Source organism: Filicampus tigris, chromosome 4 (assembly GCF_054856515.1).
Source record: "Filicampus tigris isolate MCC_2025a chromosome 4, RoL_Ftig_1.0, whole genome shotgun sequence".
Classification (NCBI taxonomy): Eukaryota; Metazoa; Chordata; class Actinopteri; order Syngnathiformes; family Syngnathidae; genus Filicampus; species Filicampus tigris.
This window is the reverse complement of record NC_141220.1, coordinates 7,772,501-7,788,591: the sequence shown is the minus strand read 5'-3', so window position 1 is coordinate 7,788,591 and position 16,091 is coordinate 7,772,501. Positions and strand designations below refer to the sequence as shown.

General features: G+C 43.1%; 1 protein-coding gene across 3 annotated transcripts in view; it reads right to left on the bottom strand.

Annotated features, from left to right (window-relative positions):
- Nucleotides 1-2,197: 2,197 nt before the first annotated feature.
- The window catches only part of itpr2 (inositol 1,4,5-trisphosphate receptor, type 2), a 79,234-nt gene continuing 65,340 nt past the window's right edge, over nt 2,198-16,091 (bottom strand). For all 3 annotated transcript variants that reach the window (XM_086027735.1, XM_086027736.1, XM_086027737.1), the window contains 5 exons: nt 13,720-13,841; nt 13,455-13,620; nt 12,971-13,131; nt 4,442-4,603; nt 2,198-3,157 (listed from right to left, as the gene is read on the bottom strand). In XM_086027735.1, coding sequence (XP_085883861.1) covers nt 3,077-3,157; nt 4,442-4,603; nt 12,971-13,131; nt 13,455-13,620; nt 13,720-13,841 — 692 coding nt within the window. In that variant the 3' untranslated portion in view covers nt 2,198-3,076. The remainder of the gene's footprint in view (nt 3,158-4,441; nt 4,604-12,970; nt 13,132-13,454; nt 13,621-13,719; nt 13,842-16,091) is intronic.

Genomic DNA, 16,091 nt, shown 5'->3' with positions numbered 1-16,091 from the left:
GTGTCGGAGAGTGTTTTAGTAGAGTGTGAGAGAGCATTTCAGTGGTTTATATGAGTGAAAAAAAGTCAGTAGTGTGTGCGAGCATAGCTGTAATGCGTTTTGGAAGTTTGAACGCGAGTATTTCAGTGCTGTGAGTGACAAAAAAACCCCCAAAATCTGTAGTCTGCAAGAGCATTTCAGTCGCGTGCGTGTGTGAGGTAATCGTGAATGATGTCCTTGACAGAGATATCCCCTCGCATGCTTTTTCTTTCTGACACCACCTTGTTCAATGATCGCTGCACTTTATCCGTCTTGTCCACGCAGTAACAGCTGCTCACTAAAGTGTCTCTGCGTGGGCTAAATTTAATGGCTGTCACGGGCAGCAGGAGCAGACGCAGGCCTGCTGGTGTAAACAGCAAACCAAAGGCAGGATGGGAGGGGCGGGGTGGGACGGGGATCCCTGCAGAAGGTAAGCGGCAGGACAGGATTGTGGGATGCGTTCATCTTCTGGGTTACACAAGGACAAACGTGAAGATGGTGACGCATGAAGAGCTTTGCATTGGTGTCGCTTCATACTGTGGACGCACATGCTAATAAATGGCTGCAGTGTGCAATTCTTCTGACTAGTCGGCGCAAAAACAAATTCAAATACCTAAATAGTGAGCATATTGCTTTGTCTTTCCGACAGTGAGAACATTTACAAGAATTCTGTTGTAATGGTGGCAAATACGACGTGCCTAATGTTGTTTCAAATATATTGTAATTACATGGAGTTGTTTTTCACCATTAGAGGAAAATCTCTTGATGAAGGATTATTGTTGGAGCCATACAGAGTGAGTGACGTCAAACGGGTTTAGCGTTGTCTGGAATACAGAGGACTCGTTCAAGTGGACACTGTGCACTCTGGGATGCAGCCAACCTCCTATTTGGTATTATTATTAAATTATGGCGATTGGATTTATCTATTCCAGGGTCTAAAATCGTAAATTAACAGAAGGGCAAAGTTTAAAAAAACATTTAAATGTCATTTAAGTGAACATATACAGGAATTAAAAAATTTACAAACACCCTTAACTCTGATGATGAGTAATTCATGTAAGCGTTTCAAACTTGAACATGATCAAAAATGGCTAAAAATGGGTTACAAAAAAAACACGGGATGGAAGTGCAGGGGCAAACGAAGAGGAAATGATGACTGCGAGATAAGACATACTGTAAGCAGCCAAGGCAGAGATGTGTGCTGCGCTTTCCCACTTTCCAAGTTCCACTTTTGGTCCGAGATGCTCGTCATTATACTACAACTTTAGCTTTTGCTATCACTGCTGCTCTTTTGCAGCGACACACGTCTGCATTTAGGCCTCATATTTGGGCAAATTGTCATTGATTAGTGAATTGAGATTTTACTCGTGGTGCTTCGAGGGATCATGTCTCCAGCACAATACTCGGTTGTCGGCAGTGATACCAGAGAACTCTTTCACTCCTCGAGCCTGAATTCAAATAAAAAAAAAAAAAAAAAAACTCTCCATAAAAGTGAATACACAGCTTGTGTATCAAGATTTTTTTTTTTAATTAAATGAATAGCTTTTTGTCAACATGATAAATTGTGGCTGGTGATACGAGTAGAAGTTCCCTTTACCAGTTACGAAGCACTAATATGCAGCCTTCCTCCAAGGAAACAGGTTGAATTGACTAAACCAGCTGAATATTTGGGGAAAATAACCACACTTCCAATACTTGGAAGACTTCATTAGTAAGTACTCGGTCATGGCTAAAAAGCTAGACAATAAGGCTTGACGGTTCAGAGTAGGCTGAATTTGTGGAGAATTCCCACTCGGAAAGTGAGACTTCTATTTTCTGCAATGCTTGCCCTCTCCTTGGGGTTGCTGGTGAGCTGCAGCCGATCGCACATCTTGTGCGTACATCGTGGAACGGTTGCCAGTCAATGGCAGGGCAACAAAAAGGTGCATTAAATGACTTTCCGCATTTAAACACGCCTGGCAAGTGACATCAAAAGTCTGGACCGGTGGAGAGTTCTTGCATGTCAGTTGGCAACGCGAATGAAACGGCTCGCACGACAAGATGAGAGTTTCACGTCTAAAATTAGAGAAGTAACCCAATGCTGGAGTTCAAATAAAGTGAGGCCTGAATGAAGGCGGCCCCCGTTCTGTTCATGGAAAAGTTGTTTTGGAAACAAAATGGAGAAAATGTCACACAAGCCTTCACCATATTAATATATATATATATTTATATACTTTATTTAAACAGACACAAGGTTTAAGAAAGAGTAGAAGAGGACACAAACTTATAGTATATTACTTTTTGACATCCCAATAAAAATCCATGTCCTTATTGTCTCCAGTCATTACAACATGCTATGCCCATGTACAATTTAGAAGTAAAATCATGTTTCAAGTAATAACTATCGATTTGATTCACATTCAATTGTTGCTCTGTGGAAAGCTGACTGAATGAGAAAAAAATGTGGTGCAGTGAATGCATCATAGTCAAAGGCAATACCCCCAAACTGGCCAGGTTTCGGCCCTTTGTATGCAAAAAAAGTGCATTTTAAACAAATGACAATCCAGTTTTAAAACAAAGGTAAGGCAGCAAAGATTGCAATTCAAAAATGTAAAAAAAAAAAGAAAAAAAAAAAAAAAAAGGAATACTCCAGTTATTAAAAAGTTCTTACCAGAAATCTAAAAGGAAATAAGGACAGCTCGCAGCTCACAGCTAAGCACGGACCTCGGTACCAGTAGTCCACTTTCTGATCTGACGACATCAAGAAAAACGAAGGCATTCGGGCTGAGACGGCAAAGAACTAATCTTAGCATAACAATTCCCTTCACCCTCTGCTGGCCACAGCAACAGCACGCCGGCAGATGCGTGCCAAGTCCGCTCAATCATTCACAGAGTCGACCCGCTCCGCATGCAAGTGTGCAAGGCAACCTGTATAGTTCGCCCTAAACGGCACGTTGCTCGGGGTGCGTTGTCATACAAAAGGCACTTTGCGACAAATAGTCTGTCAGCGTTGATGTAACCACAGGTGTGCATGTATGCATTTTTCCTCACAGTGGGAAAGTCCATCCATTGTGTCCTGTTAGGGATTTAAGAGGCGATGGTTTTTCTGCGGAGGACCCATTAATCCTTGCCTCTGCTTGTGCTTCCTCTGCTCGGTCATCTGCGGAGGACAAACAAGCATGCGGAGGATTTTTCTTTGCGCACAAAGTAGGCATGGGACACAGGATAACAGGGATCAGCCGGTCGATGTGACGGTCACGACCGCATCGGGAGGTTGTTGTGTTGTTTCTTTGAAGCGCCAACCTCCCCCAGCGAGCGTTACGTTACGTTGACGTGTCTGTCGCAAGAGGAACAAGGACAAGCCTGTGACCGCCATCACATGCCGCGGAGGCAGGTGACGGCAGCCAGCCGTCACGCTTGCGTCAGCCTAGTCATCCACACGGCCCGAGGCTCGCTTTTAACCTGTCAAAGGTCTGAAAGCTGGATAGAGAAGTTGGGGTCACATTTGGGACATTTGGCTGAGACTTGACTCGGGCTGGGTGCTGTCCTATCAACGAGGTGATTGTTACGTTTCAACTTAATTGCGATCCTTAATGCTCTCGGTAGTTGTTGACGACTAATGCCAGCATGAAGTGGGAGTGACATGCGGCCCAGTCGCTGGTGGTGCGTGTAATGACTGGCATATAGCCTGACTAATGTCTGCAAGAAATGGGAGCGACAACAAATAGCATGGGATAAAATAGAAAGTCTTGGTTGTCATTATATGGACACATATTGTACAAAGAGGTGGTAGACTGACCAATGTCAGGAGTGAAGCGGTAGGGTGGACGCTGATGCCAGCTACTCATTGGTGCGGCGTGATTTTATCCACATGTGGGCCAAAAACTGTCAAGTTAGAACCGGGCTTCTCAAATGGGGGAGACGCATACCCCTGGGGGTACGTGAAGGCAGTTCAGGGGGTGCCTACAGTAAGATTTTAAAACCTATTTAAAAAGTAGCATCCATGTAAAAAAAAAAAAAAAAAATTATACAAATTTTAAGATGAAGAATACATTTTTAAGATGACATACATACACTATTTTTAACCACAAATTATTCATAAGTTCATTATTTATCTCTCTTTTTTTTCAGCTATATTTTTCATTTCCAAATAGTTCTTGAAATACCAATATTTGGTGTGAAAAATATGTAAGTATTTTTGGTCCTTAAGGTTACAAGTCATGCCACAGAAGTTATTATTACATCATTAGTATTAAGACATCGCCATTAAGGTCCCTTGGTTGGTTCAAAGACGATTTATGGTCACATTTGAGAAGTGAGAGGCCACTCAGGATTTCCTGTGACCTCTTGGCCCGCTTCTGTTTTTCAGGTCAAAAGAGGCTCGAGCTAATATGGCGGCGTACGGTAATAGTAAGACGAGGAGAGTGTGAAAATGGCTCTTTACCTGCTCCTTGAGCTCAGACAGCTGGGCGGAGAGCTGCGCTACCAGCGTGACGGAGCTCTCCAGTTTCTCCTGCAGCGATCGCATCTCATTCTGCTCGTTATCCCCCTCCTTGCTCACCAGAGACATGGCCCTCATTCGGGGGAACCACTCCAAGTTCTTTTCCTGCGAGATGAAGGAGAGATAGGGTGCGAGAGAAACTGTGAGAAGGACGGAGTGGAGAACGGTCGAATTAGAGCCCAGTCAGAATGTCAAGGAGACGGCAGCGGCGGTGGCAATTTTGGCGCAGTCGGCCCCAAGCAGGCTGTGATTCACGGAGGGTTACAGCACTTCGGACCGGCTGCAGGGGAAGAGTCAACATGGAGGCGTTAGCAACTGACAACCGCTTTTCATCTAAATCATCGTCTAAGCAAGGAAGCTGCTCTTCGCGTTGCACTTGGGCGTGACAGCCTTTTTGGCGACGGGCAGCGGTCAATCGTGGTCATGCACTCACCGACCAATAACTGCCATTTGCATGTGGATGTGAGTCACTATCCTCGATCGAGAGCTCAAATTGGACATGAGTGTTACTTTTTTTATGAGTGACATAAGAGAGACATTGATGCACGTGGAAATTGACATCTGTTTAGAAATTGTGTGTGACTACCCGACGTCACCCAATATTTGTGAGTGTTTTCTTTTTACCCAAAACAAAGGTATTTGGTTGTTCGGATAAAAGTAAATAAATACACACCCTAAAAAAAAATCTGCAGTTGAATGAACCCCAACCTTTGAGCGCACAATAGCATTAGTGCAAATGAGAGGGGGGCAAATTATGGCAACAGGCCACATATGCTCTGCTCTCTTTTTTAAGAGCTAAGCATTTACATTTGAGTCCCTTCCAAGAGTCCTGTAACATTTGTCGCCTTTATTTAACTAAATTTTTCTCAAAATTGTTTCCGTGAAATATATTTTGGTCATTATTTAGCCATTTCATATTAACTTACATAATGTACTAAATGGTTCAAATATTACATGAACAAAAATGGGTAAAATAAACATTTAAATGTGTTTTATTACATAATTATTGCCTAATAATTTATAGTTAAAGAGAAAGTCAACCCAAACATATTTTTTTCAAGAATATGTTCCCAGCAGGCCCACTCGTTGAAACACGGCATTCTGATTCATTTTGCGTTTGTGGAATACAAGTTAAGCAGCAAAATGCACTCGTTTTTAGCCATCTCTGGGGGCGGCCATTTTGTCTTCTGAAAATGACATCACAACTGCTCATAACGACCAATCGCGGCTGACCTGTTTTCTGAATCTGAGCCGTGATTGGTTGTTGTGAGCAGTTGTGATGTCCTTTTCAGTCGACAGAAGACAAAATGGCCGCCCCCAGAGATGGCTAAAAACGAGTGGATTCACACCTATTCCACATACGCAATATTTATCAGAATACCCTGTTTCAACTAGTGGGCTTGCATAGAACATATTCTTGAAAAAAAAAAAATGTCTGCGTTAACTTCCAACTTTAAATTAACTTTAAATAATTGAAAAAATATTTGATGATGACCATCTGTCAGTTTTATAACTGTAGCCCTTGAACAAAAAAACCCCAAAAAAATCGTACACACTTGCTCATCTTGTCTGACGTTTTTTTTTTTCCACCGTAAAAATTCACTGAGGAAAATAAAACGAGCCGCTGGCAGGCATTATGTCATGGACTTGGACCTGCGATACAAAGTGTGTCTGTGTGTGTACATGTGTGGGTGTGCATCTGCATGAACGTGTCGTGAGTGAGAGACATTGCTTCATGTAGAGAAACTGTCATCATCTGATCTTGTGTAATATTTCTTGGCCACTTGTGATAAGAATGACTTAAATGGTGCCGTGAGTGGGATGCGACTGGCACCGCCACGGCGTGTTCTGTAGGAGGAGTGAGGTATTCTCCCACCTACGATTATATAAGGATATATCTCAGACATGAAAAAAAAAAAAAAAGATCGGTGTGAGATGCAGAGGGTGGACTGGCACACGATAAAGGCCATATTCTCCCGTTCACGCCCAAGTCCTTTTAAACGTCTGGACTTTCAATTTCCGCGTATTCACCCATCCAGACTTGCTACACTGCCCGCACACAAGATGAGAATGAACGCAGAAAGACGAAAAAGGTTTCATTTACTGAAAGAATCGGTTGACCTCAAATCATGGAATGCAGATTTGTCCTGGGACTTGCAAATGTCATTGAATTGACGGCTCCGGTTAGGGGTGGGCGATATACACTATATCGTTCTTGATATTACCCTCAAAGTTGCTTTCACAATGTGCAATTTTACAAGTTCAAGTATTAATACTGTCTCTAAAACAGACCCGTACATAAATGGATGGATCCATTCACTGGCCGTAAATTAGGAGGAAGTGATGAAATCCTCATTCGGTAAATCAGCGTACTAGACAGCAAAGGAAGAGGAAGTGATAAGTCTTCATTCTGTGAATCAGCGGACAGGAATCAGTCACGTGACTCGGCGGGATCCAGTCGAGGGAAGGAGATTTTTTTCAAATATGGACTTGTCCACGCCATAAGCCTGGAAATCATTCAGGGTTTGACAAGACAGACGACAGTCCCAAAAAGAATTGGAAACATTGGAAGATGTGCCGAAAAACGGTCGCCGCGTAGAGCAATTCGCCGAAACGTGTTCCACCACGAAGGATCACGTGACTTTGTGACTCTGCCAGCACAGCTCCCTCGAAAAAAAAGTGAAGGTGAGCAACACACATGAAACTCTCGCCAAGTTGAGCAATCTCGCACTATACCACTGACAAAGCATGTAAAAGTTGGCGAGACATTGCTTTATGCGAGCGGCTAAAAGTTTGCCGGATGTTCGCTATATGTGTAACAATCAATTCTTATATGTTCGTACTCTGCATCATAGCGACATTAGCGACTACGTCACGTGTAATATGTGTAGGCACAGTTCAGGAACTATGTATATCTGCCAAAAGATCGCGGCTGCATTTGTTGTCACTCCAAATGTATTTGCAATAACTAACAGCTCTATTTCGCTTAAGGACAATCCACAAATTACATGTTACATGTTCCAGGGTGACATATGCGGCACAAATCCCCATATATCAAATCTAATATATTTTTGTCATATTTATTTTTTATTCTGACTGCTGTACTTGCTGAAAGTGGTAGACCTTTGCATACCTCACATGAAAGTTGCTCATTTCTCTCAATAGGGAGAAACTGGGTGAAATAAATTGCCGGAAATATCCGCAAAACTCACTGAAAACACCCCATTTAGCCTGGACATAATTTGAAGTTCTTCATGGTGAAAAAAGATCGTTGTCCAATGAGCTGCTGTACAACGAGAACTGCTGTTGTCTCTCCGTAATTGTTCTGTGAGGCAAGTGCAGATTTGCAGTATTTTCTAGAGAATATTGTCAAATTACTGTTTTGTTTTTTAATAAAGATTTTTTTTATTTTGCCCATATTGCCCACTCCAAACTTCAATTGCACTTTTTAAATTCATTCGAGAATACATATAATGAAAGTAATTCAATCTGAATACTGCAGTTATGACTGAGTGCATTTTTGGAGGTCAGGGCAACGGTAATTAGAAGTCCGCAACCTCTTTTGCACCACTGACCGGTTTCATCCAAGTCACCGTTGCAAAAAATAATTTATTCTGCATTACCCGGATAAATAAAGGTTGAGTAAAAAGATCAAAATAAAATCTCTCACGAGCATGGTAGAATATGGCTCTAAGTAAAGTCTTGAAGGGTTTATCAGTGAGTTAATACCCAAGAAATATCAGAGGAATCCTCCGCCATATTCAAATCTACTGACAAACATGTGATAATGATAAATATCTAAAAGCAATCCGTTGCCAAAGTTTAAAATGATTGCAATTATCCAATTGGCAACCAAATGAACCCATCCATCCATTATCCGAACCGCTTATCCCCACGAGGGTCGCAAGCGCGCCGGAGCCGTCCTCGGGCAGTCGGCGGGGTACACCCTGAACTGGATGCCAGCCAATCGTCGGGCACACAAAGACAAACAACCATTCACACTCACAATGACATCAAGGGACAATCTAGAGCGTTCAATTCAACTACCAAGCATGTTTGTGGAATGCGGGAGGAAACCGGAGTACCTGGAAAAAACTCACACAGGCACGGGGAGAACATGCAAACTGCACACAGGAAAGGCAGAGCCCGGAATCGAACCCACGTTTTCTGTACTTTGAGGACATGAGGGCTTCTTGAGAAAAAAAAAAATGTCCAGCAGCAACTGTCACGCTCGCTTATTTTTTCACATATTCCACAATAATCACGTGACGTTACACTCAAACGTACGTAATCACTATTTAGGCATGAAGACGCACTTTGGAGCAAGCTAAGCTAAGATTTCCTTGTGACAGCGCTGTCATTTTTCAGAATACTGCAGTCATATCTCATATTTATTTTATGTCATGTATCGCAGTTTGAAGATCGAAAAATGAAGAAAAAAAAAACACGTGTCACAAAATGCAGCAAAAAATGCTTCTGGGTAAATAATGTGATTAAAAGTGTTACATGGGCAGAATAATTTGACTCAGATGGGACAAACATCTTAATCCAATTGTTGCGAACACAATTGCCTTCTTTTTGTAAAATATCACGCCGTGCGCGGGCAGTGATAGTGAATTCTCAAAAGGATTTGGGCTTTCTTGCCAATGTTTTATGCTATAGTCGAAACGGGTCCAAGCAGATTCTTAAAAGGCGACTGCACTGTTAGGGGGAAAATTGCAGATTCTGCACAAAACCGCAAACTCCGAGAAGGATTCCTGTCTTGATACTTCAATAAGGCATTTACGAAACCTAAGAAAGCAAGTTTCTGTTGTAACACCGTTGCTAATCGACGAGATACTGAAGCATGGCTGTCGGCAATCTGAAGATTTGCATCTGTCTTTTTGCTTTTCACGTCCGCTCAGTGCCGTTTTGCCTGAATCACTTCGCTTCAATGTTGCTCCACCGATCAATTTCCACACCTAAGTGAGCATGCTTTGACAGATTTCCATGTGCTCCTCACGGTTGCTACACTCACCGCTCCATCAATGTACACAGTGTACTGTACACGCGGAAACGCCAAGAAATATTTGAGCAGACTCTGAGGAGCCTCAGGTCAAAACAGCACCGCACAACACAGCTTCAGTCATTTGATCACCGATTCAACAAATTCAAAAATGGCTGCACTGATTTTGAAATCTCAATCTGAAAAATTTGATTTTTAGATCTAAATAAAACAAAAGTATAATACAATCCAATCTGAAACACTTTCTTGAACATATGAGGTTCAAAAGAAAGCAGAAAATTTCACACCTTTGACAGGTGTTTAGAAATGAACAACCCCAAAAAAGAAAATAGAATCAATTCATTACAATTTGAAAACTGATAAGAGCGGGAAAAGCCACTTGACAGGGAAACATATCAACAATGAATGGATAAGCCAATAAAATGCCAGGACTGGAACATGATTGGTAGGAGCAGAGTGTGAAAGGCACCAGAATCTCATCTGTTAAATGAGTGAGCATGGACCAACAAAGCTCTGTGTGTCGAGAGCGGCGGAAACAATGGCAACTCAAACTCACACTTGATCTGATGATTGTGTCAATTTTCTCACTTAATCTCTCTCTCTATCTCTCTCTCTTTCTCTCTCTCGCACGCACACGTGTGCATGTGTGTTGTCGGGTAAATGAAAGGCTCCTAATATGACAGTGTGTTTTGCGCGCGTGTATTTGTGAGCGAAAGGGACAGGAGAGCACGTGCTCGGCAGGCTGAGCTATTAGCAGGCCACTTGAGATGGGTTATGTAACTCGGCTGATGCGGTACCTGCTGGGTAGCTTCTGTCCTTTTCCACACAAACACCAGCATATGTACACACCCGCACACGCACGTTCAATACACTCACTGTGTACACTGTAGTAATGTTGCTTTTCAACAAATCATCTGTGTCCCACCGAACCCGATGCACTCATGTCAAGGCGGGCGTGTACTGAAACTTTTTCTAGCATGGGGTCAATGGTTTCAAGGTAACCCCTCAACTACCAATTGGACAAAACATTTATACTGTATTATAAGACACATCCAACAAATCAACCGTATACACACACATTATCTGACAGATTAGGTTAAATGGAATCTTGCAGGCGGTGATGTGGTTTGGGCTCGACAGTAGAGAATGAGCTGAACAATATTAACTACTTGACTATGTTCCACTTCACCAGTCACTTCTTAACCCACAATTTCCAATCCATCCTATGCAACTGTGCTGATCCATTTCTGCAACTGGCTTCCTGTAGGCGGGCAGATAAAGCATTTTCTTAAAGCTGTGCACGACTTGGCCACTTGGGGGCAGTGTGTTGGGATACATGTTGTTACATTAAGGAGTAGAAGAAGATACTTGTCGTTACATTGAGGAGTACATGAAAATCATGATCGAGTGTCGTAGTTATAACTTGTTTTTTGGCAGCATAGGAAGAGCATATGCGTGTGAGTATTGCTTGGATGCTTCTCTGTGTGTCTTCCTGCAACGTTTGTGAATAAGTGCCCCTGGTTTGAGGGATTCAAGTGCCGCGATTAGCACGCTAATTTTCGTTAGCGAGTTAATAGCCTTTTCATTGTGAATTAGCCATCAGCTACCTACGTTCGGGAACTAAAACAAAGTACTGTGATTTATGTACGAGTGTGTTTGTGTTTAGTTTTACAGTTAACTTCAACTGGAGTGTGATAAACGGCTTGGGAACAGCAACATTGGACTCTTTTTGGGGACTTTTCGGCAAACTGCCAAACTGTACTCAGTCTGCTCATGGAGGGCAGAATACTTATGTTATGCTTTGCACGTTCTATAACGTACTTTTGGAACATTTGAGGTACTTTAAGTTGAGCTTTGCGATTGGAGTATTATTTATATTTTTCATTTTTATCTATCTTGCATTCCTGTGTGTCAGGAACAGTTACTGGATCAGTTTATGCACTTTTCAATCGTGACACTTGAAATGTCAAATGACACTTGAGTTAAAACTTTGGAAACACATGCTTCAGCTTCTTAAATATATATTTTTATAATATTTCGGTATCGCAATACGTTTCGGATCGTAATCCGAGTATCGGACAAAAGTGTATCGTCCCAACCCTAAAGAGTACAGTCAAAGCATTTCAAGACAATACTTTTAGGTCAGCACATCTGCCTCACAGTCAGGAGATCCAAATCCAAATCTCTGTTGGACCATCTCAGTGCGGCCTTGGCATGTTCTCCATGTACTCAGGTTACCTCTACTGTCCCCTAAACATGCTCCTTATGTGAAGTGAAGACTCGAACATGTCCTAAGGTGCAAGTCTGAGTTTTTTTTCTTCTTTTCTACATGTGCCCTGTGATTGAATTGCCACCAGCAGGGACGCCTTTAAAGATTGATGAAATGCATAAATATGTGTGCTGATCTGTTTGTCAATGTTGAAAAACGAATTGAGCATCCCAGTTAATGTTTGGGAGTGGGCCTATGTTTGATGGTTAGCTCCCGGGCCCTCTGAGTAGGTAAAGGCAGAAGTCAGCTAGGATAGCCTCCAGATCATATAATGAGCACAAGTGCAATAGATAATGAATTGATGGATGAAAAATACCTACTTATCACTTGAAACTGGTTTATTTATTTAGTTATTTTTAATAGCAGTCGGAAGCCCTGCCAACGCATATTAAACTTGAGTGTGTCATGTGTCTGTCATGCAAATTGCTCGTTATAACTTGACCATTCCTTTGCCCAATCACAAAATCAAAGTCAATCCCAAACGTGCCATTATGCTGCGAGGCTTTATTTGAATCCATTAAGCAACTATAACAACTTTAGCTGCCATTACCTCCTTCACGTTCTGGTCTGTGTGCTAGTGTTGCAAGTTGGTGCACTGATGCTAATAGAGCTGGACTGGGTCTAATTACTATTTAACTACACTCTTTCCCTGAGGGCTAACTCAGCAGACTACCTTAGCAACGAAATCATGTCTCTTCTCCAGTCATGTAAAAGAAGAAGGAAATGATACTTGGCACAGGCCTGGAGGCTCAGTCTCTGTTTGATTGCGACTCCGCAGTCGAGGCGTACATGTCTACAACTCACGACCATGTACACGTCCTCCCACTAATGAAGGACGTGCAAAAAGCAAATGCACTAGAAAAAATGAAACGAGATTCTGTGATTCTGAAAACTAGCAAAAGTGAAAGATCGTCTGCAGTTAGCATCTTATTTTCTGGTTCATTAAGAATTTTTTTTTTTTTTTATTTCATTTCATTTCATCTACTGTAGATTTGCAGCAATGGGTTGTGCCAAACCCCCCAGCAAGCTTTCTGCAAATCGATTGTGTAGTTTTTCCATAATGGTGCCAAAAACAACCCAAAAAAAAACCAAACAAAAAAAACTCTCACTGTACTGTATCTGTTTGCAAAGATCATAAACACATCAAATGTATTCGAAAGCACTTCAAACGCTTTCTGTGTGTGCATGTAATACTGACCGCTATCATCTGGGCAACATAGCTTTCTGGACCGGTGTATTCGGTGGGATCCTTCACTCTCACCAGAACCAAGAAGTAAAGGTAATGCCACATGTTGTGCTCAGACATGATGTGCTCTTCAAAGGACACCGTCTTGTTGTCAAATTTGTCCCTTTCCAAACCTGAAAGGGAATGTCTCATCATTGATACAATTACTTGCAAGCATAGGCTCATCCCTTACATTAGGGGCCTTCAATCCTGTTCCCCCGTGGCCGCTGCTCTGCCCGTTTTCAAACTCTTCCTGATGCAACACACCTGATTCAAACGATCAGATAATCATCAAGCTTTGCAGAGGCTGGATAATGATCCTGATCATTTGATCCAGGTGTGTTGCAGCAAGGAGAGGTGGAAAACAGGCAGGACGGCGGCCCTCGAGGAACAGGACTGAAGACCCCTGTCTTACTCTATCATTTGTAGGGTTTATGGACCACAGAGTTAGACTCACCACAGATGAAACAGGTGGTTTTCAGGATCTCCTCCTTCCTTTGTTTCTCGCTCCTCAAATCGGCAAAGGTGTCGATGATTACGCCAAAGATGAGGTTGAGAACAATGATGATTACAACAAAGAAGAACAGCAGGTCGTAAACCACGCGGGCTGCAAAAAGCGGTTCCTGGAAAGGCCAGTGGCATGCAAAATACAGAGAAAATGCAAATGAGCCAATGAAAGCCAAATGTCATCTATGTAGAGCACAAATCTGTCCTTATCTGACCTCTTTGGAGGGTCTTCTCAGGATATCGCCAACACCACCACCGTTACGTAGGCCTTGGTTCAACACGGTGATAATGCACATGAGCAGCGTGTCGCACACCCTCTCTATTCCCTCGTCTTCATCTGTAAACACACAGTCAGTAAGCGGTGAGTATGACAGAAAGAAAGGGAGGAGGGGGGATAATCGTCATTTTATTCATGTAAAAAGAGGCTATCTTGAGTTAAAGTATCACGAAAAATATTTTGTTCATTGCTTGCACTGTACACAGATAGTTGGGTCACTTTAGTGCCTGACCGCTTTCAACTGTAAAATTCAACAACCGAGTAAATCTTTGGTTGCCTATTTCTATACTGCGAAGATCTAGAGTCATTTTCAATGTTCATGGCGTGCTATATACAGTGTCGTGTATAACCAGCTCAACGAGTTCAAAACAAAAAGAAAAACATATGCCTGTCAAGCCTCCCGAGTCACAAAGCTCAGGTTCCACCTTTAGTCCTCATTGGCCCAGCAACACATGAGTGAGGCCGGATAAGGAATGGCTCACATCCACGAGACAGCCCCCCCCCCCCCCACACACACACTTTGAACAGCTAGTTGCAGCAAGGCAACAAACAGGGTGTGCACTGTGTAAAGTGTTCCGTAGTTCCAACTCCTTGGGGTATTTTAATGAGAACATGTGTAGTGTGTACATGTGTACTACAACGTGGAGTTTTGACACCTAGGAAATGTTTTAAATTGTGAAAACAAATGCATGTCTCTTTTGTAGTGGTTGATTTGATTCAAATCTCAGCTGACTCATGACTTGATTATACAAGACATCACACTAATGGCAAGCAACGGCTTGACTTAAGATCAAATGAAGTACCACATTACATCAAATTCTCAGAAAAAAAAACCACACAAAAATGTTGTTTTACGAGTATGAAAATGTGATGGAAGACATAAATGTCGGATTGATTGTAACAATGACCGCTGAGGATGGGGATCAGATGACGGAGGGAATGGATGGGCTCACGTGTGTAGGGATTTAATGCAGGTGAGCCGTGCAGATGAGTCAGCTCCTTTGCCACATCAGATTTCTTAGTGTGAATGTCTGTGTGTATGTGTGCGAAAGAGAGAGAGTGTGTGTGTGCGTGTGCGTCTGTTTGCAGAGCTGGGCAGTCCGTCCCTGGGCCGGACCGGTCGGACCCTCCGGCCCGGCCGGATGCCCATATTTGGGGTGGGGGTGGGTGGGGCGATTGTCGGCTGACAAATTTTTAAAAAGGGCTGGATTAAGCATGGCCGGAAGTGGATTTTAGTCCAGCCCACTAAACGGCCCTCATGCGTGTGACGTGCTCGCGAGTCGGCCAAACTTCATCTCAGCCAACTCTGTGAAAGGCTTCTTTTTAGGTTTCTTTCTACTCCCACGTCGGCGCGAGCGACAACTGCTGCATTGATTCACATGACCGACGCATTGCGCTGTTGGCGACAGGTCTGCAACACATGCCACGCACACATCAGGAATTGATGTTGCTCTGATCGGTCCATTGTATCACATGTTGAGATGACATACAGTTTCCCACACGGAGGAGAGAATGCACCACGCAGCTCGTTGCTGCTGCAAAGCAAACTAGTTTGGACGCGGCATATGTGTAAAAAGAAGATACTCACCCACGTTCCCCCTTAGCCGCCACCTTCCAGATCGTTTTCGCAATAAAATTAAATGCATCGTCTAGTCATCTCGGTCCCTTTATGGTTGTAGCAGGCACGATATCCATTGTTGTCGCTGTCTTTTTGAAGCGACGCCCCCCGACTTGGAACGTAACTGTTTCAAAACAACTTGTGTCCACGAGTATGGTCAAGCTGCGCGCAGCACTCAAGAATGACGCCGGCACATCAAGGTGGAGTTCATGCACTTCTTCTGTCTCGTCTTCCCTACTTCCGTAAATACGTCGTAGCAAACCTGCTGTGTATTGTGGTTTGCTGGTATGCTTTTATTTTGAAGGACGGGAAGTGTGAAAGAGGGGAAGTGTGGAAAATAAATAAGTAACTTGTTGACTGCGACTTCTGGCCGTCTGTTGGACCCAAATAATTATACATACAATACGACAAATCCAACCCCGGGGCTCGCAATGCAAGTAAGGACAGGCAGTTGGGTAAGTACTACTGGCGCATTTGAAGTGTGTCCACAGCGGGTTCGAATTGTAAATTAGCCAGCAAATGATCTTTAAAAAGCCTCTGCCGTTAGCATCTCTCCATCGTCAACGTCAATCACGGACATGTTTTTCTTTTTTTTTGGGGGGGGGGGGGGGGGTGGAACGGGGCTGGGGCCGACAATGTTTATGAATATGGCCGGAGGGTCGCGGTCGGAAGGGTAGCCAGGTCAAGGGTGG